Here is a 23,330-nt window from a genome sequence, read left to right as displayed (position 1 = left end):
GAAACAATCGCACTTTCCACCCCCGATTCCTACTTACCGCTTTGTACTCGTACTGCAGCTGCCGAGCTGCTGCGTCAGCCATGGTTTTGCACTATTTTCACCGGCTGAACGGGCAAATTTTACTTCAAAATTAAACTTTTTCTCGTGCTGCCGCAAAAATGATGTTCCAATCCGGCTTGTTTTTCACGCACGTTTGACAGCTCGCACCACTCGAGCAGCGGCATCCGTCATCGACTGGGTCATTTTTTTATTCGAGCACTGCTCGAAAAAGTCAAACAACTGTCAGAACAAATCGAGCAGTTTCCGCAGTTTGTTGTGGTTGCCGTGTGCGGGAGTGTGAGTTTTGTGTTGTGAAGTAGAAAACGGGATAAAAGAGCCCCGGAAACGGAGACGCTTCCGGCATGAGTGTGGTCCAGTCGAACATCCGGAGCTTCAACATCTCGGACGATATCCGGATTGAGGTGAAAAAGTTTCGGACGGATGCTGGCATCGACGAGGTGGACATTGACGACGATGAGGATGATATTTGTAAGGGGCCTATTGCGAAATGTTGTAAAAATATATCTGGAGTTTTTTTTTAAAAAAGGTCCAATAAACCAAATTTCCAGTTTTTGCTTTTTGGGTGTTTTTAAAACCGCCTTGAGTCAGTGGTATTAAAAAACACCAAAAAAGCAAAAACTGAAAATTTGGTTTATTGGACCTTTTCAAAAAAAAACTCCAGATATATTTCTTAAAGCTTAAAAAATATTTTTTTTAAACAAAAATTCGGATATTAAAAAATTCAAAAAAACTAAAATCAAAGCAATGAAATTTTTAAAAATTCTGTAGATTAAAAATGGTCAAAATAAAAATTTAATGATTTCAAAATTTAAAAAAAATCTAAACACTAAAACTTACTGTGATTTGATTTAGAAAAGTGAGAGTGTGTGCGTGCAACATGGAGTTAAACTTTTCAAAGTGCCATGGTAATCTTCGCAGCAATTTCACAGAAACTAAATTTCCAGTGTTTGCTTTTTGGGTGTTTTTAAAACCGCCTTGAATCAGGGGTATTAAAAAACACCAAAAAAGCAAAAACTGAAAATTTGGTTTATTGGACCTTTTCAAAAAAAAAAACTTCAGATATATTTCTTAAAGCTTATTTTTTGTTTAAACAAAAATTCGGATATAAAAAAAAACAAAAAAACTAAAATCAAAGCAATGAAATTTTTAAAAATTCTGTAGATTAAAAATGGTCAAAATAAAAAATTTAATGTTTTCAAAATTAAAAAAAATCTAAACACTAAAACTTACTGTGATTTGATTTAGAAAAGTGAGAGTGTGTGCGTGCAACATGGAGTTAAACTTTTCAAAGTGCTATGGTAATCTTTACAGCAACTTCACAGAAAGTTTAACTCCATGTTGCACACACTCTCACTTTTAATTTCTCGATTAAATCCAAAAATGTTTAATATCAAGACAATCCGGAAAACTATTTTTTTGTTGTTGTTGTGAAATTGTAGCATTTTCAATCTTTTAACACATTTTGGATTTTGGGACTACAGATTAGAGAACCTGGACCTTATTAGAGAACGGCAATCTCAAACCAAAAGTATCAATCTGAGCACGAGAACTGTCAAACGGAGGCACCAATCGAGCAAAATGTTTTTGTCTTTTGCTCGATTGGTACCTCCATTTGACAGTTCTCGTGCTTCGATTAGTACTTTTGGTTTGAGATGGCCGTGCTGTAATAAGCTCCAAGTTCTCTACTACAGATCGGTTAATAACGTAAAAGCTGAGGATTTTTTATTTATGAATTCATTTATATTTTGCAATTCTTTGATAGTATTATAACTGTAATGATGTACAGAAAAACCTCTTTTTACGCGATGCGTTACGTTTTTCAATTTGGTAGTTTCTCTGAAACTTTGCTCCATTTTTGCAATCTTTGAAATGCAATTTGTAGGATTTGTTTTTTTTTTTTTCCTTAAAACTGTTTTTTTTTTATTTAGCACACATAAAATTGCCTAACTACAACATTGTTTGTATCTTTTATATACAATACTAGTAGTAACTAGAGTGGAAGAACCTTAGGCATTGGTTGGTTTCAACAAATGTTAAGGTGGTTTTGAAAATGTATGTTAACGGCAGTTTTGTTATTCCACCTTATTTCCCTAACATTTTTCTGAAAACAATATAAACTTGGGTTTTTGAAATGGTAAATGTTGTAAATGTTCGGATCTTCAAAACAGAGTTCAAAACGCTTTTTGAGGCTTGCAAAAATATGTTATGGTTCAGGAGAAATTGACGAAACAAAAAGCGCCCAAGTAACCAATCAGCACTAAAAGTAGTAACTGTTCAGCACTAACAGCGCTTTACCTGCAGTTTATAACAGCTGAAATGTTTTAGAAGTTGCTGGAAAAGCGCTTTTACAGCTGATTTGCAGCTGAGTTTGGACTTCATATTTCTGTTTTAGAGCTGGGCCCCTACTGTTCTTGATCCGGCCCTGCAAAACGTAAAAAAGTGAGATGCAAAAATGTTGTTATCTCTTTCTCTCTCGTCCTCCTACTGCAGATCTATTTTTACGGTTTGTTTACTTCTTTACCGACACAGCTTAATAGGAGAAAATGGCTGAGGGGAGAACAATTTATTTGATGAAATGCTTGGTGTTGGAGACTTGATGCCATGTACGTTGATCAAAACATGCACGCTTGCCGTCATGCCTAAATTAGCGCTGGAATCCGGGCGCAGCTTCAGTAATATAAGAAATTTGCATTTCGTACTGGGAATGTGCCAACTTTTCTCAAGACTATAATCAATCATAAAAAGAATGTTCTTACGGTAAAATCCCGATGTAAACATCTGCAAGTGTCGTTTGCGTTTGATACCAAACTGGCCCAAAAAATGCCAGCCTCCATCCTCTAAGGAATCTGTCCATTAGAAGTGATTATTGCCTTTCTATTGTGTTACACCACAATTTACATTGAACAGCTTGAACATAAATTTAATCATGCAAAATATCCAAATTCTCAGCTGCGACCACGGCTGCAACCGAGAGCCGTTTCTTTTTTCCTCAGCTGGTTTGTTTTCGTGAGGGATGAGCGAGCCAGAGATATTTTGTTTTGGTTTTCATCATTCTTTCTCTTTCACATCTCATCTTTAATGGGAAAAAAATGAAGCAGTGTTGCTGGTAGCAGCATTAAATAAGCTGCATTTCAGCATATGCTACAGCAGTTGATTTAGAGCTGATTTGCTCTGAGATTAGCTATTTTGATGCTGATTAGGTGTGGAATGCTGGTTTGCAGCCTATTAATGTTTATTTTAGTGCAGGATGGTTACTTGGGCGTAACGCCTCGGCGTAAAAAGAGGTTTCTCTGTATGAAGTATTTTGCAATACTTTTTGTTTAAATATTTCGAAATCAGGCTTGAAATTTGAAATTTAGTTATTTTTTTTTTTTTTGTTATATAAGTCTTATAAGTCTTTGATTCTCGATTGTCATTCGTAATTTGTGGATGGTTGATTGTTTATAATAAGTAGTTGGTCTTTATTTAGTTTTGTTTCTTTTGTTTTATATTTTCTGATTCTGAAAAAGTTTTTTTGTTTCGAAAGTCTAATCCCTTCTTGATGATTTCATGTTCCGATAAGTAATTTGCATTATTCCAAACACCATTTTTCAAACCTTTCCCATCTAGCCGTGATCCAGAAAATCCACAAAACCTTCGCCGACCCAAACGAGACGGACTTTGATCCGGAAACGCTCAAGTCCATAATCGCTCGGCTCGATGGCATCGAGAAGAAGCTGGAAAGCATCATATTCGTAAACGCCCAGGTCGACAGTCTGACCGCGGTGCACATAAATGGACTTATCGGGCGTCAGTTTCTGGCCCAGCCGGCGGCGGCGGCGACCGCCCCGGCACTCGCCGAGGAACCGATGGTGCAGGACGACATGGTGGACGAAATCCAGCTCGAGATGGAGGAAGATGAAAACGACGATCTGATCGGGGAGTTTATCGAGCAGGACGAGCTGAAGCTGGTGGAGTTTCCCATCAACCGGGTTGACGATTTGAGGGAGCTGGAGGAATCGATCACCAGCGATCAGGAGTCTTTTGTTTCATTTGTGAGTGGGTTGTGGTGGTTTTAGAATGCTGTTTTTTGATCTGGAATTTGTACAAATAGGTCAACTTCTTGAGCGCTACCATCCAGAAGCACAATCGTAGCCTGGAACCGATTCTGAGGGATTTCGTGACAGAAAGTCTTATCAACGAGCTGGGTTTCATCGATGGCGAGATTAACATGATGGCCTTCTACATCTTCAATCAGTTGTTGTATGGTGAGTTATTTGCAAATTTTGCTTTTATTTAATGTTTAGTAATTTAAATTAATTTTGTTACCATTAAAGATGTTTGGAAAACGGATTATTCCACTATGAACGACTACCGCAACCAGCTGAGGAGGATTGTGGCCCGAATCCAGAACAGAAACCGAGCAACACGAAGCAGATTACGATAAAATATTTATTTTTTTCAATATATATTTTTTTGAATAAATACCTGAATTAAACTTTTCAAGCTGTCAAATTGAATGCTTTTTTAATTTATGGATGGCACTTATTATCATTTTTTTCATTGAATACTTTTATATATATATATATTATTTGCTGACCGTTGCAACTATTTTTTGAAGTTTATGTCCCTCGTCTCTAACCAAAGTCGAGGGGGCATGGTTTGTACATTTTAATGAAAAAGTACTTTTTTTTTCTTTTTTTTTTCTAAAACATCCTTTATTTTTCTATTGCATTGTAACTTTACAAAATGCAGGCACCACACACGACGACATCTACTCCCTACGCTTTTTAACAAATTTGTATTTTGTATTTGTATCTTTATTTCAAAAATATACATAAGGGCAAGCCTTTTATCGTATACAGAGACATCATTTAGTACGAATATGATAAAACTACAAACAAAAAAAAAAACTTAAAACTAACTAAAAATTAGGTTAGAGTACATGAAATGATCATTGTATAAACAAAGAGAAATAACTTAACCTAAAAACAAATGAAAATGACTTCAACAAGAAGAATTTAGGTGAGAAAATAAACTGGTCAAGAAACTGTTTCTATCAAGTGTTCCTTAAATATTCCCTACACTGTTGCTTGAAATCACTAATAGAAGTAAGATTTTTCAGACGATGAGGCAAAGCGTTCCACAGGCGTGCGCCACGGACTACGAATGAATTCCCCAGATAATTAGTATGATGAGTTGGAATTAGAATGTTATGTGTACGTTGTGATCTACTAAAGGAAAGTTCTTCATATAGATAAGTTGGCTCTTTGAATTTAATAAGTTTAAACAAAAAAACAAGAAGCTGCAAATGAAAATATTTTTGTAAAGGTATGCCAAGAATTGACGACTGATATTGAGAAACATGGTCATATCTGCGTAAATTGTAAATGAATCTAATGCAACTATTGAAACAAACTTTTAAATGACGTTCAGTTTCTGCTGACAAATGAGAGAAAATTACATTACCGTAAATAAAGTGAGGTAAAAGAAGAGTTTTTACTAGTTTTGTTTTAGTATCAATTGATAAAGTGTTTCTATGTTGGTTTAAAATTCGTAAAGTTGTATAAACCTTCCTAATAATAAAAGATACATGATCGTTCCAGGTTAGGTGTTTGTTCATAACTATTCCAAGATTGTTTACTTTATCAACTATTTCAATTATATCGTTGTCTATTGTAATGGGCGGTAATACAGGTAGATCAGAATTAGGACGAGTAAAAATTATGGCTTTTGTTTTAGATGCGTTAAGTACTAGACCATTATTGCGACAAAAATTTAAAATGGATAAAAGATCAGCGTTTAGCAAAGAAATATAGTGAGGAAGTTCTGAAATAGGACAAGATAAATAAACTTGGGTGTCATCGGCAAAAGATTGTATACTGCAATAACGAACATGTCTTGGGAGATCATTAATTGACATTGTAAAGGCTAAGGGACCTCCAACGGATCCTTGTGGAACCCCTCGTTCGTTTTGTCTAAATTGTGATCGACTTCCATTGATTTCAACCAGTTGATGTCTTCCTCCTAAATAACTCTTAAACAAATTACAAGCTTCTGCTGAGAAATTATATTGCTTTTCCAGTTTAGCTACAAAATGTTATGGTCAATCAGATCAAAAGCTTTCGTGAAATCTATGAGGACAAGTATTGTTGCCATGTTACTGTCTAAAGCTTTATTTATGTCCTGACAAACTTTAATAACGGTTGAAGATGTACTGTGATGTTCCCGGAAACCAGATTGAAAAGGGGTTATAAGCTTTTGAATGTTAAATATTGTACTATTTGATCCTTAAAAAGATTCTCACATGCCTTCGATAATGTTGGTAAAATGGAAATTGGTCTGAGATCATTCGGTGTTGCTGGAAATTTAACTTTGGCTAAAGGTCTAACTATAGATAATTTGAAAACTAAAGGAAAAGAACTTGTAACAATGATTTTGTTGAAGATTAACGTAACATAAGGCAGTAATATATTAATGAACATTTTAACAAATTTAAGTGGGATGCCATCATAACCTATTGCATCAGATTTTATTTTTAATATGGCTTTATGAACTTCATCGGCTGAAACTGCTCTAAACTTAAATTTATCATCATCGTCATCATAAATGGGTGAGTTTGCAAGAGCTGCTTGTAGATTTCCAGATGGGTAGCTGTTGACTTTATCAATAAAAAAATTATTAACTAAATCTGAATTGAACTGATCGTCTAAAGGGCTGATTTCCTCTTTGTAGCCAAGTTTTTTAAAATTGTTCCAAAGTGCTTTTGCTGACAGGGAAGGGTCAAACATTTTTGCTGAATGACTAACTTTGGCATCTCTGATTAACTGGTTGGCTCTGTTACGAAAACGTCTGAAAATAATTTTATTTTCAACTGTCCTGTTATGTTTCCAATTCCTGTATGCAAGATCACGATCAACACATGCGTTGTAAGCTTCATGACTATACCAAGGACAATCATTTGAACGGATGCGTTTCGTTTTAATGGGAGCATGTTTATCAATTAAATTTAGTAATTTGGAATTAAAATGAGCTACTAAAATTTCACAATCCTCAATGTTGTTGAGTTCATCAAAATTGAATGTTGGGAAGTCGTCTATAACTGTTTGTGGGTTTAAATGTTTAAAATCCCTGAAAGAAATCATTTTATCGAAAGCTGCTTGAACTGGAATATCTAAGACTGTAAAAATGATATCATGGTGGGAAATTGATGGAACTGATTTTTGAGAGAAAAAGACATTGGTAATATTATCTGAAATTATAAAATAATCAAGTAAAGAGGCACCGGTATTGAAAAAGTGGGTAGGATTCACGGTATTGACTATGGAAAGTGAAAAATTGTTCAGTATGTTTGAAAATCGGTCTGAAAGAGAATTTTGTGAAAGAATATTCACATTGAAATCCCCATCAACACAATGTTATTATAGATTGAACGCAATTGAGCTAAATCTTCTTCAAATGATGAAACGTCAGTTATTTGCGGAGGTTTGTAAACAACTCCAACGAGCAATGTAGTATTCTTTAAAGTAAGTTCACAGAACAAATACTCTGTAGAACCAGGATTTGAACTTTTATGATTTTTGGTTTAAAATATGGACGCACATACAAAGCAACTCCACCACCCCTGGAAGTACGATCATGTCTTAAAATTCTATAATCGTCAAATTTTATTAAAGAATTAGTCAATGAATCATTTAACCATGTTTCTGAAAATCCGACGCAATCAAAACCAGTTTGTGAAAATATTTGTTTGACTTGATCGAGATGACAAACTAACGAGCAAGTATTGAGATGAGCCAATTTGAATCCTCTTACTTGCGTTATTGAGTTTTTAAGAAATGTGTGACAGGGGTCGAAACGCAGTTCATGTACATCATGTGTAACGTTTGCCATTAATAAACAAAAAGTGAATCAAGCAACAGCTGAGAACAAATACAAATATTAACAACAATAAAAAAAAAAAAAAAAAAAAAAAAAAAAAAAACGCACTACTTCTACTACTACTACGCACTAAAAGCCCTTATATAACATCAAATACATTCCAAACAATCTATTCCATTTAGAGTTCAAAACCAGTTTTCTAAACTGAGAATCAATAAAAATACTTAAGATCTAGAAATCAGTTGGGTTTGTAAACAGAATGTAAACAGAATATAAATAGCAAAAGAAAATAACAAGATTGTGTCAAAGAAGTTAGTAAAGAAAGGTGGAAAGGTTTATAAAAATAGTAATAGAAAAAAGAAAACTACTTATTCCTAAGCAGCATAGAACGATTCTCCAAGATGAAGCTTCGATGAATCTGCGCTCAGCATCAAGTTACTCTGCAACCGTCGGCTTTGGTGTCAGCTGAGGAGGCTGTGGAAACTCATCCTTGTTCCAAAGACTCGTGTGTTGAAAGATCCTGATGGGTTTGGCTTCCTTTGAAGTGGTAACGAACACCATTCCGTCAGACACCTTCACTGAATGGATCTTCTTTTCCCGTTTCCAGCCCATGGCTTGCTGGAAGGCCGAGTAGTTCTGCGCTGACAAATTCTCGTTGATGTAGATCCTGCCATCTGAAGGAAACCCTAAATCCTTGAGTGAAAGGTTTGCCTTCTGGAAGTACGCCTTCATGAACTCGTTTCGTTTGTATCTGCTCTCGAAGGCCACCACAATCGGTGGCGTTGAGATACTCCTTGATGATGCACCTTGAGAATTCGGTCTCGAAATTCGCCTCAGCAAAACGTTGGCAAAATGCTCCGGGGGGAGTTGGAGCGTCATCAGTATGGCCAGGAAATGCTTGCGGAGATCCTCGTTTTCTTTGAACGGCACCTTCATGATGACGACCTCATCCCTCCGCAACTGCCGGTGGACGTCGTCGACACGGAAACTCACCTCCTGGATGTGACTGGACTGGTGCAACTCCAACAAATGTTCAAATAATCCTCAAAATACTTCTTCACTAAACCTTTCGAATTCCATCTAAACTCTCTTATGCTCCTCTGGAAAATAAACAAATTGAAACGGGGAAATTTATCCACACAGTAAGCGACAAAGTGTACAGCAAGCCATATCGCAGCCCTTTGGGGAAAACTTTCAGTATCAATACGCCAGATAAAAAGATCATCTATTTGCTTAGCCGAAACTGCAAACCTTTTTCGAAAAATTCCAAAAACCCAATCGCGAATTTCTTTCCCGGCTAGACAACTACGAACTCGATGCAGATTAGTGTCTATCTCACCACAAACTTCACAAATTTCATTTTCCACTCTTCCTATATTATAATGTAATAATTTGCGCTTGTTTGGTACAAGATCGTTGAAAAGCAAATAAAGTTTAGATTTATCATGTGATAAAAGATATGGTTTATTCATTAAATTCCAAAGTATGTTCCAGTTAATTAAAGGAAACTCTGTTTCAATACGTGGGGTAAATTTGTATTGATCAATGAAAGTACGGTAAAGTTGTTTAGTACATTTTATTTGAATATTGTCGTTGATTAGCCTATTTGATTCTTCTACCCATTCCCTGCCATTTCTCGTCAATCTTTGTAAATGATTAAAATTTAATAAGTATTTTTCATCTTGAGAGTTGACATCTGTTTCTTTTAAAATATTTTTTATAAATAATGCTTTGCACTTGGCTTCTGGATCTATTAATCCCAATCCACCGCGATCCATATCTAAATATAGCTGACTTTTGTCAACTCTAAAAATACAACCTTTCCAAAGAAACATTCCCGATATTTTCCTAATTGAAGCAATGTGCTTATTTTTTGGTGGGAAAACTTGTGAGAGATACCACAACTTAGAAAGAATAAATGTGTTTAAATACCAAACCTTTTGAGTTAAATCCATTGTTCGAAAATTATTAAAGTTGATCCTATATTTTATCCCATTTATTAATTTTTCGTAGTTATAATCAATAGTATTGCTCCAATTGCTCTTAAAGGTCACCCCGAGCAAATTTAAATTTTCTGTTTCCTTAACAATAAAGGGACCTCCTGTACATTTATTTATCCTCCAAAAACATGATTTATCTTTGTTTAACTTTATTTTTGAACATTGAGAGAAAGAGTCAATAATACTGAGGACAATATCAAACTCTTCATTGTTTCTAGGAAACACATTTAAATCATCAGCGAAGGCAATGACTCTGAGGAATTTATTAAACGTAAGAACCCCGAGTATGGCCTGATCAATATTCCTAATAAGAGGTTCTATATATAAAACAAATAAAATCATACTCAAAGGGCAGCCTTGACGGACTGAACACCTAATTCTAATCTCCTCCGTAAGAAAACCATTAAACAATATTTTAGAAGAAGCTTTTCCATATAAACACTTCAAGCAACTAATCAACTTATCTGAAAATCCAAACCTTTTTAAAACAATCCATAGAAAATTATGACTAACTTTATCAAAAGCTTTTTCGAGATCCAAACTAAGCAAAAAACCTTTGAAGCTCTAACTTTCAATCGATTTAGTTAAAATACGTCGAACATCATTAAGATTATCTGTGCATGAACGCCCTGCTATACATGCACTTTGCCCTATATGTATTAAATTTCCAATTTTTGACTGTATCCTATTTGCAATAATTTTTGTAAAAAGTTTATAATCTGTGTTTAATAAGCTGATTGGTCTTTGATTCTGTAGAAGAGTTGTATCACCTTTTTTAGGTATCAAAGTGATTATTCCTTCTGATAATTCTTTTGGAGGAATTAATTCTCCACTAAGATATGCATTAAAAAGTTTACAAATATCAAATTTTAAAATTTCAAAGTGAGTTAGATAAAATTCATAAGTCAGCCCGTCCGGGCCCGGCGACTTTTTACGGTTGCATAATTTTAAAGTTGCAGCGATTTCTTCAACACTTATGTACTCTTCTAAACTTTGTTTTTCCTCAATCGTTAAATTCTTTGTTACATTTTGTAAAATAACGTCTGCTTCGTCTTGGTCAACAAGATCTGAAACGTTATTGTACTGTTCCGAAAAGTAACTGTGCACCATGGGGCCAATTTTGGTACTTTCAGTAACAATATTTCCGTTTGAAATGTCTTTCAAACGAAGACCGAAAGAACTCCCACGATGTATCGAATTTGAAAGCTGATAAACTGTCATTTTTTCCCCCTCTGCGATTGTGCTCGACGGCATTTTTTCCCCAAGATTTTTCAACCGGTTTTGTTCTAGATTCATTAGTTTAGATTTAACAATACTCATTTCATCTGCCACATCTTCCCCTTCAACCAATCGCTTCGATAAATTGTTTAGAGAGCTCAACAAAGCTGACTTAGAATTCCTGACCGTAAGATTTAAATTGTAACTTTCATTTAAAAAAAAAAATGCATTATACACCTGTCCAGTTGTTTTGCCATCATAAGTTTCAATCTAAGTACTGACGACATTTTTTTTTTTTGTGCGGTGTTGTACATTGGAATTCCATAACAATTCAAAACATTTTAAAATAAGCCCAAACATGCTTAAAATGATAACCAATGCTGAAAAATGTAATTTAGATTGTTGGAAGTTTTTCAACAGTTTTTGGAAAAATGTTTTTTTTTTGTCCCCTGATTTTTCAAACCAATTTTGATAAGGGGGGGTTGAGTGGGCGGCGACATAAACTTCGAAAAATATTTGCAACGGCCGGAGTTTGGAAAAAAATATGGAGTCCAGTTAGGATCATTCTGAAATTGATTTAAAAATCCATTTCAACCCCTTTGCGGCCTTACATCAAGGTGTTAGATTGTCGATAAGGTAAGGCGGGTTTTTAAGCTGTCAAAAAATAGTTAGCATGTAATTTGGATTTTGAATGGAGTTTTTCAGAAAAGTGAAAATTTGACCATTTTCAGGGCAAATTTCGTTTGTTTTTTTTCTGTAGACTTTACATACCCAGTCACGACGTTCTAGCAGAGTTCTTACAGAGCTAGATATTCTTACAGAATTCTAGCAGAAATGTTCCATCGTTTTAGCAGGCATTAAAAAAAACCTGGAGCCATCTCAAACCAAAATTACCAATCGAAGCACGAGAACTGTCAACCAGAAGTACCAATCAAGCAAAATCCTTTTGACCCCTTTTCTTGGAAGGTGCGTATCGGCCCAGAACCAGCTCTGCTACAATATTTCGTGACTGGGTAAGGGTAAGAGGAGGATATCATCATTAGCCCGTTTGCAATGTTCTGCCTGAAATTTCCTGAACAAAACCATGAAACGAAACGTTCTGCTCGGGTATCAACTGGGCCTTTTGTTCCGCTCGCGTGCACGCGAATGTTTTGCTTGTCAGATTCTCCCCATCTGTCAAACTTGTGGACGACTCCGCACAAAAATTGCGAAAAAGTTTCTCGATACGCTTCGGTTTCGGTTCCGTCGGAGAAATTCCTCCAGAGATTGCGTGGATCGCGCGGCATGTTCGCGTCGCGTTGACTAGGCCACACTTCCGAGGAAGTCTGCGGGTGGGTGCGGTTCCGGAAGAGCGGTGTGTGCGCGCGCGTTTGTTTACCTTCGCAAGAGGAACGGAGTGTTTTGGATTTTTTAGGGTCTTGGGAAGATCCGGAGGATGGACAATTGCCATAACTATGCCACGACCTGTGAGTAGACTGTGGAGGAGGTGGGTTGTGATTTTGATTGATTTGATGTTTTGTGGGTTTTTTTTTGCAGCCAAGAAGAGGAGGATTCCCATTTCGGACGACATACACATAATCATCAAAAAGTTCCGGGACAAGGACAAGCACGACGAGAAGCCTTGTGAGTTGGGGGCTAACTGGATTGTGGGGACGATGGTACTAAATGACTGTTTGTTTTTAGCAACTTCCGGCGATCATGACTACGACGATGAACACAGCATGGACTCGGAAGAGCTGAAGCGGGTTCGCCAGCAGGAGCCTTCCTCGTCGTGCGTGACGGCCAGCACTTCGTCCAGCAACAGCAGCGGGACGCTTGGAGGTGCGGGTGGTTCTACGACGGTGGTGACGAGCGGCGGTGCGTTCTCCGGAGGAACTGGAATCACGATTCAGCAGCAGCAGCTCCAACAACCGGCGTCCTCCCAGTCGGATGACATCAAGCTGATCTTGAAAAAGTTGTCCAACATCGAGGAGCTGCTGAAGGTGGTGGCCGAGCAGAGCTTTAACCGGCTAGCGGCCCTCAAGCAGGAAACTCCCGGCGCTTCCGGTGTCGTCACGAATCCGGCTGCGGCCGGGCTGGGCCTGATTGCGGCCGAGTCGAGCTGCATGAACGTGGTGCAGGAACCGACGTTCAAGTTCCCGCTGCGAACCCTCAAGGAACTGATCGAACTGAACAAGGGCATCTGCAGCGACGAAAGTCTGTACAATAAGCTGTTTGAGTATCTCACCAAAATCAAGCTGGAATGTGATGAAAACATCGTGATGAACGCCCTCAGCATGCTGATCAGCGACGAGGTGCTGGACGCGGTCACCTGGGACGGGGGCAAAAAGTTCAAGCTGTCCTCGCTGGTCATCTTCAGCGATTCGCTGTACGGTGAGTAAAGTGCAAATTCCTTTATTCAACAAAGCAAAACGAATCCCCCACCCTTAAATTCCCAGTCGCCTGGTTCAAGGACCGGCTCAAGTACGACGAGTACGTGGCCGAGATGAAGGATGCCATCGAAAAGTCGCACAAGCGGTTCGCCAAGACGAAGGCGAAAAAATCAACCTCCCAGCAGCAGCAGCCCCAAACGTTGACCCTGACGACGGCCAGCGATGGCCAGCTGTTTCTGGCGTAGTACGGGACGGGACATTGTGATTACTTTTCTCTCTCTACCGAAGGCGGCACCGCGGCGAAAGGTAGGAACTTTTAGTTGAGAAACTGATGTAGAATATGGTAGTGATCCCCCCTTTCCAATCGTTCCCCTCCCTGAAAAACTTTCTCAAGAAAGCACCACACAACATCTCCCACGTTTGTTTTACACCAAACTCACCAACACCAACACATTTAATCAATATAATCAAACGAGTTTTGTTTCGGGACAAATTTGGAACATTTTTAGAGAGCAGAGCAGGAAATAAAAAAAAAATCCGAACCGAAAGTTTCAATGTTTTCAGTTTCTGGGTTTTGCAACGAGCGAGTTGAACTTTGTAGCCAAGTGTGATTAATGAATACAAAACAAACAAACAAACAAAAAAAAAAAAAAAGATTAAACTCGAAAGTACTATTGAAGATTTTGAAAAATTGCTTAACAAACACACAAAAACACATGATTAATAAAAAGAAAATATTAAACCTTAAACGATTATGTGCGCGATTGTACGTTGTGAAATTGGTCCATTGTTGTATTTGTGTTGCCGGTCATTTTTTATTTATTTTTTCGAAGGGAGGCACGAATTCTGAAATTCATATGACCCAATGTATTAGTACCAACCCGTAATTGCTACACCGTTATTGCAACTTGCAACATATAATTGAATCGATCGCGATTCTCCACAATTTTTTTCGTCGGCATGCCTTCCGATCAGCGATGATGTAAGGAGGATTTAATCAAGCAATACGGCTTCAACTTGCTTGTCTTAACAAATTTTTGCTTATTTCTATCAAAAAATATATGAACAAAAAACAACCTCAAAATCACTACAATAATAACCGCGTCGCTTTGATGCTTGCAATCGGCGTGCCTTCCGATTAACGATTAAGAGAAAGAATGGATTTTATCACAGCTAACGAAAAAAAAGCAGGACGCCGAAAACAGTAGCAATCCTGCCGAGAAAACACGTGGCCCGCAATCAACTCTCAATTATGGTAATCACTCACCGCATGCAAACGAACAACGACACAAAAGAAATGAACATGAAAAAACAAGAGTTCGCGTCCTCACTGCCAGCGCACTAAACATAAAAAAAGATCTTAAATTTAATAATCGAAAAATTGAAAAAAAAAGAAACGAAAATTACAAAAAAGTAGAATTAAAATTTACAAATTTCAAAAATATATATTTTTTAAATTGATTGTTCTTGCAAATATTTTTTCAAAGTTTATGAAAAAATTATAAAGTTTAGTAAAGTATTTCAAAAGTTATGTTAAAAAAAACCACTTCAGGCTATAAAATTTTCAGGGTGGCCACTCAAGTCGGGAAATTGAGAAAGTCGGGAATTCGTCAAAATCCACGAAAAATCGGGAAACAGTCGGAAATTTTTGATTTTTCGTTAGAAAGTCGGGAAAAGTCTGAAATTCCAAGTACAGGGTTGTTACGGATGGCGCCTATCTGGCGCGGATTTGCTGGCTAATTTTGTACAGGCGCGGATTCCGCGCGGATAGCAATTTTGATAAATAATATAATTGAGAACGATAGAATTTCCAAGGAAAATATATTAGCAATAAGATAAATTCAATCTTTTTTGTTGAGTGCAAAAACATCAATTTCTAAGATGTTGTTAATCAAAAAAATTATTGATTGTTTTTTTCTTAATGCGAAACTTCGAAATAATTTTCTTTTTTTCTGAATCAAATTTTAAACTTTTTCCTAAGATAAAAACATAGAATGTACAGAAATGATTCTTATGGTATGTTACGGATTGGATTTAACCCTAATATTTTTTTTTGCTCGGTACAGGCTTCCTAAGGTTCCAAGGCATTTTTTTATAATATAGCAAACAATAAATATTGAGAGATCATATTAATATGAATTTTATTAAAACCAAAATTACAAAATTCGAAAAATTACAGAATTTCTAAAATTTGAATTTATGAAACTTTTTTTAAAGTTTTTTCAATCTAAAATTTAATTTTTTTAAATTTGTGGTTTATTGAAAAAATTAAAGATTCAATTGCCACTATGATTCAGGTATAATGGGTTCTACTCCCAATTATCACATCATGACGAAATCCACTTAGCAATCTGCTAAAATCTCCGTCTAAAAGCAAAATGTAATTTTAAAATTAAAGAAAATAAAAAATCTGAAATCAAACAATTTGAAAATTTCAGAATTTGGGCCATTGCAAATATTTTTCAAAGTTTAAACTAAATTCATTCAGTCATTTCAAATATTGTTTCCAAAAAAAAATTATTGTTGAATGGAAAAAATTAACGCTTTGAAAATATTGCAAAATCATGAAATTGCAAATATGGCAGGTAAAAAATATAATCGACGTTTTTTTTAATTTTTAGTTTTTTAAATATTGTTTTTCTTAAGATTAACGTCTTTTTCCGTTATGTGCTCTCAAAATTGAAAATCTGTAAAAAGTTTAAAAAGCCTTAATTTGACAAGAAATTCATGAATAAACGTTATACAATGTATTCTAAATAGTTTGTAAAAAAAACATGTTTTTTAAATGAATCTATGACATTTCCCCGAAACCCCCATTCCCGAAGAGACATTTCCCCGAATTCCACATCTCTGAAAAGACACTTCCCCGAAATGTCATTTACCTGAAAATCATTTCCCCGAACAATCCATTTCCCCGAACGGCCACATCCCCGAATGGCGACTTCCCCTAAAAACCATTTTCCCGAATGGCCACTTCCCCTAATTTTCCACATCCCTGAAAATCATTTTCCAGGCGGGTATGGCAATGAAGTATCATGTCCACAATTGAACGTTCAAAAAATTCCGAGCTTCACTAGAATTTTGAATATTTAAATTGATGTAAGTGCGACAACTGGCCAGAGGGATTTCAGGTCAGAACGTGTTTGACAAACGTTCAGGCCCGACTACCACAAAAATTTGTAGTTGTTACTCGGGACCTTGGCAACCAAAATCAACCAAACTTCGGGACAATGCACAGAATGGTCAACCAAACAAAACGTGTTTGGCTCTTTTTTTCGTTTATTCAAGGCCAAACATCAAAACGCGTTTTTCTCGGAACGTCAAAAAGCGACAAACGACAAGATAACACAACAACGTCGATTTGATACATTGGTCATTTCGCAAAAAATGCATTTAGTTGAAAATCAAAATACAGTTCAGACTCGATTTTCCGAAGGCCTTGTCAAATGTTCACTTCGGATAATCGAATAATAAAAAAAAATTTAGTCGTCTTTTTTTTTGGCTTTCGAGTCCCTAAACTACTTTAAAGTGATTTAGTAATTTTAAATCTAAAATGGCAGTGATGAAATATTCAAAAAATGCATTTTGTAATTCAATAATAAACTATTTAGATTTAATTGAAAGGGTTGGTCGCAAAACTCGAATTGGACGTAAAAAAAAATTAAAAAAAAATTGTTCATGGCCTTCATCCAGCTAAAATTGATAAATACAAATCAGTTCAGTCAAACAACATCTAGAACAAACTGAATCCTGCGCATCGAGTCCTCGCATAAAACTATCGTTGCTGTTCAATCCTTACCACGTAGATACCGTTTTCAGGGTGACCACTCAAATCCCATTTTCAAATTCCCGACTTTTTCCAGACTTTTCCAGAATGCTCAAATAATACGCATTTCTTATCTAAAGAATGATTTCAAACAAAAAACTTTCTATAAGAAAAAAAAATTAAATGAATTTAAAATAATCTAAATTTAGGCATTTTTTGTTAATACAGAAACTAAACAACAATTGAAAAAAAAACTTCACAAACTTCATTATTATGATTCAGAGTAGAAACACAAACAATTAGTCTTTGAAAAAATTATCGAAAATTCAACAATACTTATAACATTCATGTTATTTTTTAAATTGGCAAAAGTATAGTTTTTGAAACATCGTTTCAACTGGAAATGGCAAAAAGTTAATGATAACTGAACTTAAAATTTCGTTCCTATTTTTTTTTAAACTTCATCATAATTTTAAATCAAAGAATGATTAAAACATAATTGCAGAAATTATTCATTCAAAGGATTTAGAAAAATGTCAAGAAATTCATAAAAAAAATTGCCTGGTTAACTTTTTAATTTTGTAATTTTTGATATTGTTTTTTTTTTTTTAATCAAAGTTTATTTATCTAGTGGTCAGTATTCACCTGTTTTTTTTTTTTTTTTTCAATGAACATTCAGTTAGATATGATTTTATGTTTTACCACTTATTTTAGGCAAAATGTTTGAAGAGACAATTTTTTAAACAGTTTTGCAATAACTCTAAATTTCTTGGTTTTTTTTTTGCAATTTCAACATTTTCTTTATGTTTTCAAAACGTAAAAAAGTTTTTAAATTTTGGATTTTATTCGATATTTATGTTTTCGGAAAACTGAAAATCAAGCTTTATGTATAGTAGTAATTTAACCATACTCAAAAAAAAGTTTAACGGCAACATTAAAAAAAAAAAAACATATTTCAATTACTTAAAGAATTTAGTTAAACAATACAAAATATTTACCAAAAAACCATTGCCAAACTCAAGTTGGAATCCGTTTTCAAATATTCAATCTATGTGACAAAATGAAATAGAATGCTGGCCATTAGGCTCTATTTTTATATTAGTTTTTCATTAACTTTACCTCTTGTATGATAAACAAAAGTTTATAGAGATCATATGATTCATGAAAAATATTATGAAGATCTGTGTCAAAGACTCCAATATTAATTGAGATTTTGAATGTCTTAAACAGCTTTTCCATACTCAAATATATTGAAATAGTGAAAAGAACCTTAAATTTAAAGTAATTATTAAAGCAGAATTGAGTGAATTCAATTTGAGAATTGTACAAAATATTAAAAATTAATTTTCAATCAAGCATGCTTATAATTCCCGACTGTTCCCGACTTTTTGACAAAAAATCATAAATTCCCGACTTTTTCCCGATTTCCCGACTTGAGTGGCCACCCTGCGTTTTGGAAAATTGTCCTTTGCTGAAAATCGCCGCTACAAAAGAATTTTTTTTTTTTAATGAAACATGGATGATCTTAATATCCCGCACTCTTGAAGCGTCCGCGTGGTTTATGGATGGCCTTCTACGGTTTTTTTTTTCGATTTTAAAAAAAATATATTTACCCATTGTTCGTGTTACAAACTATCATAACCTGCTCTTAACAAATATTCAAACTATTTCCAAAAATAATCCTTATGTTTTTTCGCTCATTCCATCTATGCTCTCTTATTTCCTTTTTCAAACCTAATAATGACGGTTCTGATACTCTCAAATTGTAACTGATTGTTTTTACTGCAAGCCATAAAGCTGCCTTTTCTGATTCGCTTTTCTCATCGAGATCTAATTGAAGAATATCCTCTAAATCAACTACATTCATTTTATATCGATTTTGGACAATACGACTACTCCATTCCCACACTTCTTTTGCTCTTGGGCACTCTTTTATTCTGTGTGAATTAGAATCAATTCCACCACATTTGTCGCAGACAGCTGAGTTCAAATTTCCAATATTGTAACTTAATAATTTTTGTTTGTTAGGTAACAAATCATTTACGAAACCAAACATTTTTGCACGATCTTTCATTTCGAGGAAGCTTTCACTACAATTTTACCAAATTAATGTCCAATTTAAACTCAATTTCCCTTCAATAGCTGGTGATTCACTATTAAGTGAAACAAAATAATTTTACATCAATTTTACAGTATTTAAATTGTGATTGGCAACAACTGCCTTCCCTTCATTCAACCATTCCCTTGCATTACGTGTAAGTTTCTGCGGTGAATCTAAATCTATCAAATAACTTTCATCCAGTTGTGTTCCATGTGCATTTAAATTAATTTCAATCTGTAAAAACACGTAGGAGAATTTAATATTAACGTCATACTTTTATAAAAAAAATCCCAAAATAACAATTTAGTTTATATCAAGGTTATCATTCGGGAAAATTGATTTTTCGGTGAAGTAACCATTCGGGTATATGAAATTCGGGAAAACGACAGTTCGGTAAAATGGCCATTCAGGTAAATGACATTCGGGGATATGGAATTTTCGGGAAAATGATTTTCGGGGATGTGGAATTTTCGGGGAAATAATTTTCGGAGATATGGGATTCGGGAAAGTGGGATTCGGGGATAAGGGATAAAACCTTTTTAAATGACGGGACAAATCGAATTTAATTGTGTACTTGCTTGATTAGATAATTACCCTAGTAACATTTTTAAACTTACAGGTTTTATCATGGTTCTGAAAACCCTGATACGGCCTAAATAGGCTTTTATGGCCTACTTAAAACCTAAAATGTTGCTTGGGTAAAGAACTACACGAATGCCATTGCAATGGAAAGGGGTCTTTAATAAAACTAATAATAATTAAAGAACTTTTGCCTAGAAACACTCGTATAAAATAAGTGGTAAAATATAAAGTGTTATCAAGCGGGATTTTTCATTAAAATTTTTTAATGATTTTTTTTCTTTGAAATTCAGATTTTTTTTTACTAAAACTGAAAATGTTTTTTTTTTTGAGAAACTTTGTCCGATGGTTTTTATTGATTTTCTATAAAGAGTTTTTGATTTAAACCCATCTTCAGATAAGAAATACATATTTTTGAGGTTCTGGAAAAATTGAAAGTCGGGAATTTGAAAATGGGATGTATTTGAGTACCCCTGACTCAAGCCGGTTTCAAAATCACCCAGAAAGCAAAAAATAAAAATTTGGTTTATCTGACATTAAAAAACAACAGAAATGTTAATAATATGTGTCACAAAAAAAATGCGAAATTTTACAGGATTGATTTTTTTTCTTTATAACAAAGTAGGCTTTCTTTATAAATTTATTTTTAGACGTGTAGATATTGTTTTCTCCAAATTTCCCGTGCTGTGCAATCTGTTTTCGTATATAATTCTAAAAATGAATCCTCATCTGGACTCCAAATCTAACGTATGCCCAAAATCTTTTTTCTCGTTTGTACTACCCTTCCTGTTTTTCAAATGGAATCCCTTGACTGCGATGTGCATCAACCTTCCATTTTATCAATATTCCTGGATATTTGCGGCCATCAACATGATGGTCAACCTGGTGAGAAGCAACCTCTATTTTTTTTTAAAAATCGCAAACCAATCATGCCCTTCCAACCCCCATCGATTCCAGGCCCTCAACACCTACTTTCTGTTCTGGCACCTGGCGGCTCCTCCTCCGCAAGACAACGTGTTCGTGCAGTCGATCGACGTGGGCCGCTTCCACCTGTCCATTCGCATTCCCTGGAACTTTCTCCACGTGGGCCGGATGCTGTACTCGGTGCAGGGTTTAGCCCGGGGGCTGTACTTTCTGCTGGTGGCGGACAACTACGGTCCCCTGCTGGGCAGTGTCGTCACCGGGCCGGCCCTTTTTGCGTTCGATATGGCGATGTCGGCGCGGAACTTCCGCAAGGAGGACTGTGGCTGCCCCGGCGGATGTCGCCAGTACTTTTGGATGCGCACCGTGAAGCACGTGACGGCGGTTCTGCACTGGAGCACCATGTGCTGTTTGCTGTTTGGGCGCTTTGAAGGGTGTGTTCGGGAAGAATGATGTGGGAAAACGGGCTTTTGCCTCTAAATATTTTATTGTGTGTTTCATAAATTGTTACAAAAACTAGTGAATTTTTGGTGACTTACGCAGTCGTGTGTTAGTGCATTAGTGCGTCACATGAATACATCTTTGAACAAAACTTTGCCTATGCTTGGTGACACGAAAAGCGACCATCTCTGGTGGGAACCGCTCATAAAATTCTGTCCGTGTCCGGTTTATAAACTATCTTTTCATCCTTCATGTGAAATTTGATTGATCGCCTTTTTTCTAGGTTAGGTGTTATTTTTGCATGCTCTTTTTCTGTAATACAGATGGCGTTATCTCTCTCATTACATTTTTACCTACACTTAATTAAACAATTGAGTTTAAATCATTCAACCTGTTTTACTCTTGCCAACGAAGATGAACAAAAGTCAAAGTAGTTATGTTACAGACATAACCGGAATGGCGTAGACTACGTAAAGTTTTGATATGTTGACATAGAGTTTTCCATAGCTTAATTTTGAAGAATTAGCTAGATACTTGAAATACATTAAAGGAATAAGATCGTGAATGAGAGATGCAGCAGAAATCGTGCCGATTCGATTCGAGGGAAGGAAGTTATAAGCGTTTGAAGGGGATGACGCAGTATTTCAGGGCCTTCGACCCGTTTTTTTTTATTGGCACCCCAGTACCGTTGAGTAAGACGTAGTCTACGTCAAAATTAACACTTTTTAGGCTTTAGTTTGTACGAAAAAGGTACTATGTTCCATACTTCATACACTTTGCTGGAGTTTTTTTTTAAATATTATTTTAATCAATTTGCAATGAAACCAAGTTGATAATATTGTAATCCAGCCAGTTCCCGAAACTCCTTAAAAAGATCCAACGATGGAGTTTTTTTAACAGTTATCATACCATCGCTCTAGTGGCTTTTCCTTCAAAAAAAAAAAAAAAATATAAAAATAACAATTCAATTAAAAGCAAATATCGAGCCAAACATTTCATTAGGGCAAAAAACCAAAACGTAAACATTCGGGATTATTCCATTATTTATTCCATTCGTTAGTACACTCTTTACATGCCCTCCAAGATTCAGATTGATAACAAACAATTTCCTATTGAAAAAATCACAAACACAAAAGGGCACAAAACAATGTTCACTCCAAACTAGACAAATAGTTCTATTGTGCCCTTTTCTTTTTCGTTAGTTTTTCGTAGTTGAGGAACTTTTCTATGTTATAAAGTGAACTTTTCATACATTCTTAACACGAATTCACTCCAAGACAAAGTTTGATTTACGTTCCACCAAGGATTTCTGCAGAAAAAAACTTCGTCGAAATACAATATTTAATACGGTCCAGCGGCTGTTGGTCAGTACACTTTAGAAGAATTTTTATGTTTCACACACCTTATCTACACCATTCGATCGCATAACTTCACCAATTATCAAAATTTCCGCTGGATTCCTCATTATTTCTAACTTAACTAAAGGGCCCATAAACATCATTCAAAACAACAATCGAGTGACAGCGCTTTAGTGCCCTTTTAGTTCTTTTCGAAATTGCATTTAGAAAGGGCCCATTATAAATAACAGGTGGAAAGTCAAAAGGGCCCAATAACGAGATTTTTTGCCTTTCTTTCAAAAGAAAGGTTTAAGGTTTGCTTTTGGAAAAACGCTTTTCTCGGAAATCTAAAAAATCGTGCACGGCGAGGATTCGTCCCAGGAAAAAATCCTTAAATTGAAGGTTTAGATGCGCTCTTTCGATTGAACTTTGGCCCGAAAGCCGGAACTAATAGTCTGATTTTTGAGAGCTCTTTTTCTGAAATACATGAGCGATGTCTGCATCCGCTCTTAAAAATTTGTGTCTTCCATCACTGGAAAACCGCTCGTAAAACCCACAATTTTTATATTTCAGATCTGTAGCCGTGGGGTCCGAGACGAACACTTTATTTTTCGATTCACAATTTTCGACCAGTAGATGTGATCAAAGCCATTTTTAGAGGTATTTGTTGGACTA

General features: G+C 35.6%; 4 protein-coding genes across 5 annotated transcripts in view; 3 read left to right on the top strand and 1 right to left on the bottom strand.

Annotated features, from left to right (window-relative positions):
• The window catches only part of LOC6046232 (putative U5 small nuclear ribonucleoprotein 200 kDa helicase), a 29,384-nt gene extending 29,188 nt beyond the window's left edge, over positions 1–196 (bottom strand). For both annotated transcript variants that reach the window (XM_038259605.1, XM_001863425.2), the window contains exon 1: positions 38–196. In XM_038259605.1, coding sequence (XP_038115533.1) covers positions 38–82 — 45 coding nt within the window. In that variant the 5' untranslated portion in view covers positions 83–196. The remainder of the gene's footprint in view (positions 1–37) is intronic.
• Positions 197–299: 103 nt separating this feature from the next.
• LOC6046231 lies at positions 300–4,554 on the top strand. The gene is made up of 4 exons (XM_001863424.2): positions 300–528; positions 3,670–4,094; positions 4,154–4,307; positions 4,377–4,554. Exons 1-4 carry the CDS (start codon positions 402–404, stop codon positions 4,484–4,486), a joined length of 816 nt encoding a protein of 271 aa, XP_001863459.1. The 5' UTR covers positions 300–401; the 3' UTR covers positions 4,487–4,554.
• A 7,732-nt stretch (positions 4,555–12,286) lies between these two features.
• On the top strand, positions 12,287–14,171 carry LOC6046230. Its single transcript, XM_001863423.2, has 4 exons — positions 12,287–12,604; positions 12,675–12,761; positions 12,822–13,511; positions 13,577–14,171. Exons 1-4 carry the CDS (start codon positions 12,574–12,576, stop codon positions 13,753–13,755), a joined length of 987 nt encoding a protein of 328 aa, XP_001863458.1. The 5' UTR covers positions 12,287–12,573; the 3' UTR covers positions 13,756–14,171.
• Positions 14,172–20,673: 6,502 nt separating this feature from the next.
• On the top strand, positions 20,674–21,665 carry LOC119768649. Its single transcript, XM_038259008.1, has 2 exons — positions 20,674–20,841; positions 20,914–21,665. Exons 1-2 carry the CDS (start codon positions 20,674–20,676, stop codon positions 21,328–21,330), a joined length of 585 nt encoding a protein of 194 aa, XP_038114936.1. The 3' UTR covers positions 21,331–21,665.
• Positions 21,666–23,330: the final 1,665 nt, after the last annotated feature.

The sequence above is a fragment of the Culex quinquefasciatus genome, chromosome 3 (genome assembly GCF_015732765.1).
Source record: "Culex quinquefasciatus strain JHB chromosome 3, VPISU_Cqui_1.0_pri_paternal, whole genome shotgun sequence".
NCBI lineage: Eukaryota > Metazoa > Arthropoda > Insecta > Diptera > Culicidae > Culex > Culex quinquefasciatus.
This window is presented reverse-complemented; position numbering and strand designations above follow the sequence as displayed.

Excerpts from the sequence above, each read along its gene's own strand:
- LOC6046231 (XM_001863424.2), top strand. The coding sequence starts at position 402 with ATGAGTGTGGTCCAGTCGAACATCCGGAGCTTCAACATCTCGGACGAT. Across the intron at positions 529-3,669 it reads CGACGATGAGGATGATATTT|CCGTGATCCAGAAAATCCAC; the intron begins GTAAGGGGCCTA and ends TTTCCCATCTAG. Across the intron at positions 4,308-4,376 it reads CTTCAATCAGTTGTTGTATG|ATGTTTGGAAAACGGATTAT; the intron begins GTGAGTTATTTG and ends TTACCATTAAAG.
- LOC6046230 (XM_001863423.2), top strand. The coding sequence starts at position 12,574 with ATGGACAATTGCCATAACTATGCCACGACCT. Across the intron at positions 12,762-12,821 it reads CAAGCACGACGAGAAGCCTT|CAACTTCCGGCGATCATGAC; the intron begins GTGAGTTGGGGG and ends GTTTGTTTTTAG. Across the intron at positions 13,512-13,576 it reads CTTCAGCGATTCGCTGTACG|TCGCCTGGTTCAAGGACCGG; the intron begins GTGAGTAAAGTG and ends TTAAATTCCCAG.
- LOC119768649 (XM_038259008.1), top strand. The coding sequence starts at position 20,674 with ATGAATCCTCATCTGGACTCCAAATCTAACGTATGCCCAAAATCTTTT. Across the intron at positions 20,842-20,913 it reads TCAACATGATGGTCAACCTG|GCCCTCAACACCTACTTTCT; the intron begins GTGAGAAGCAAC and ends CATCGATTCCAG.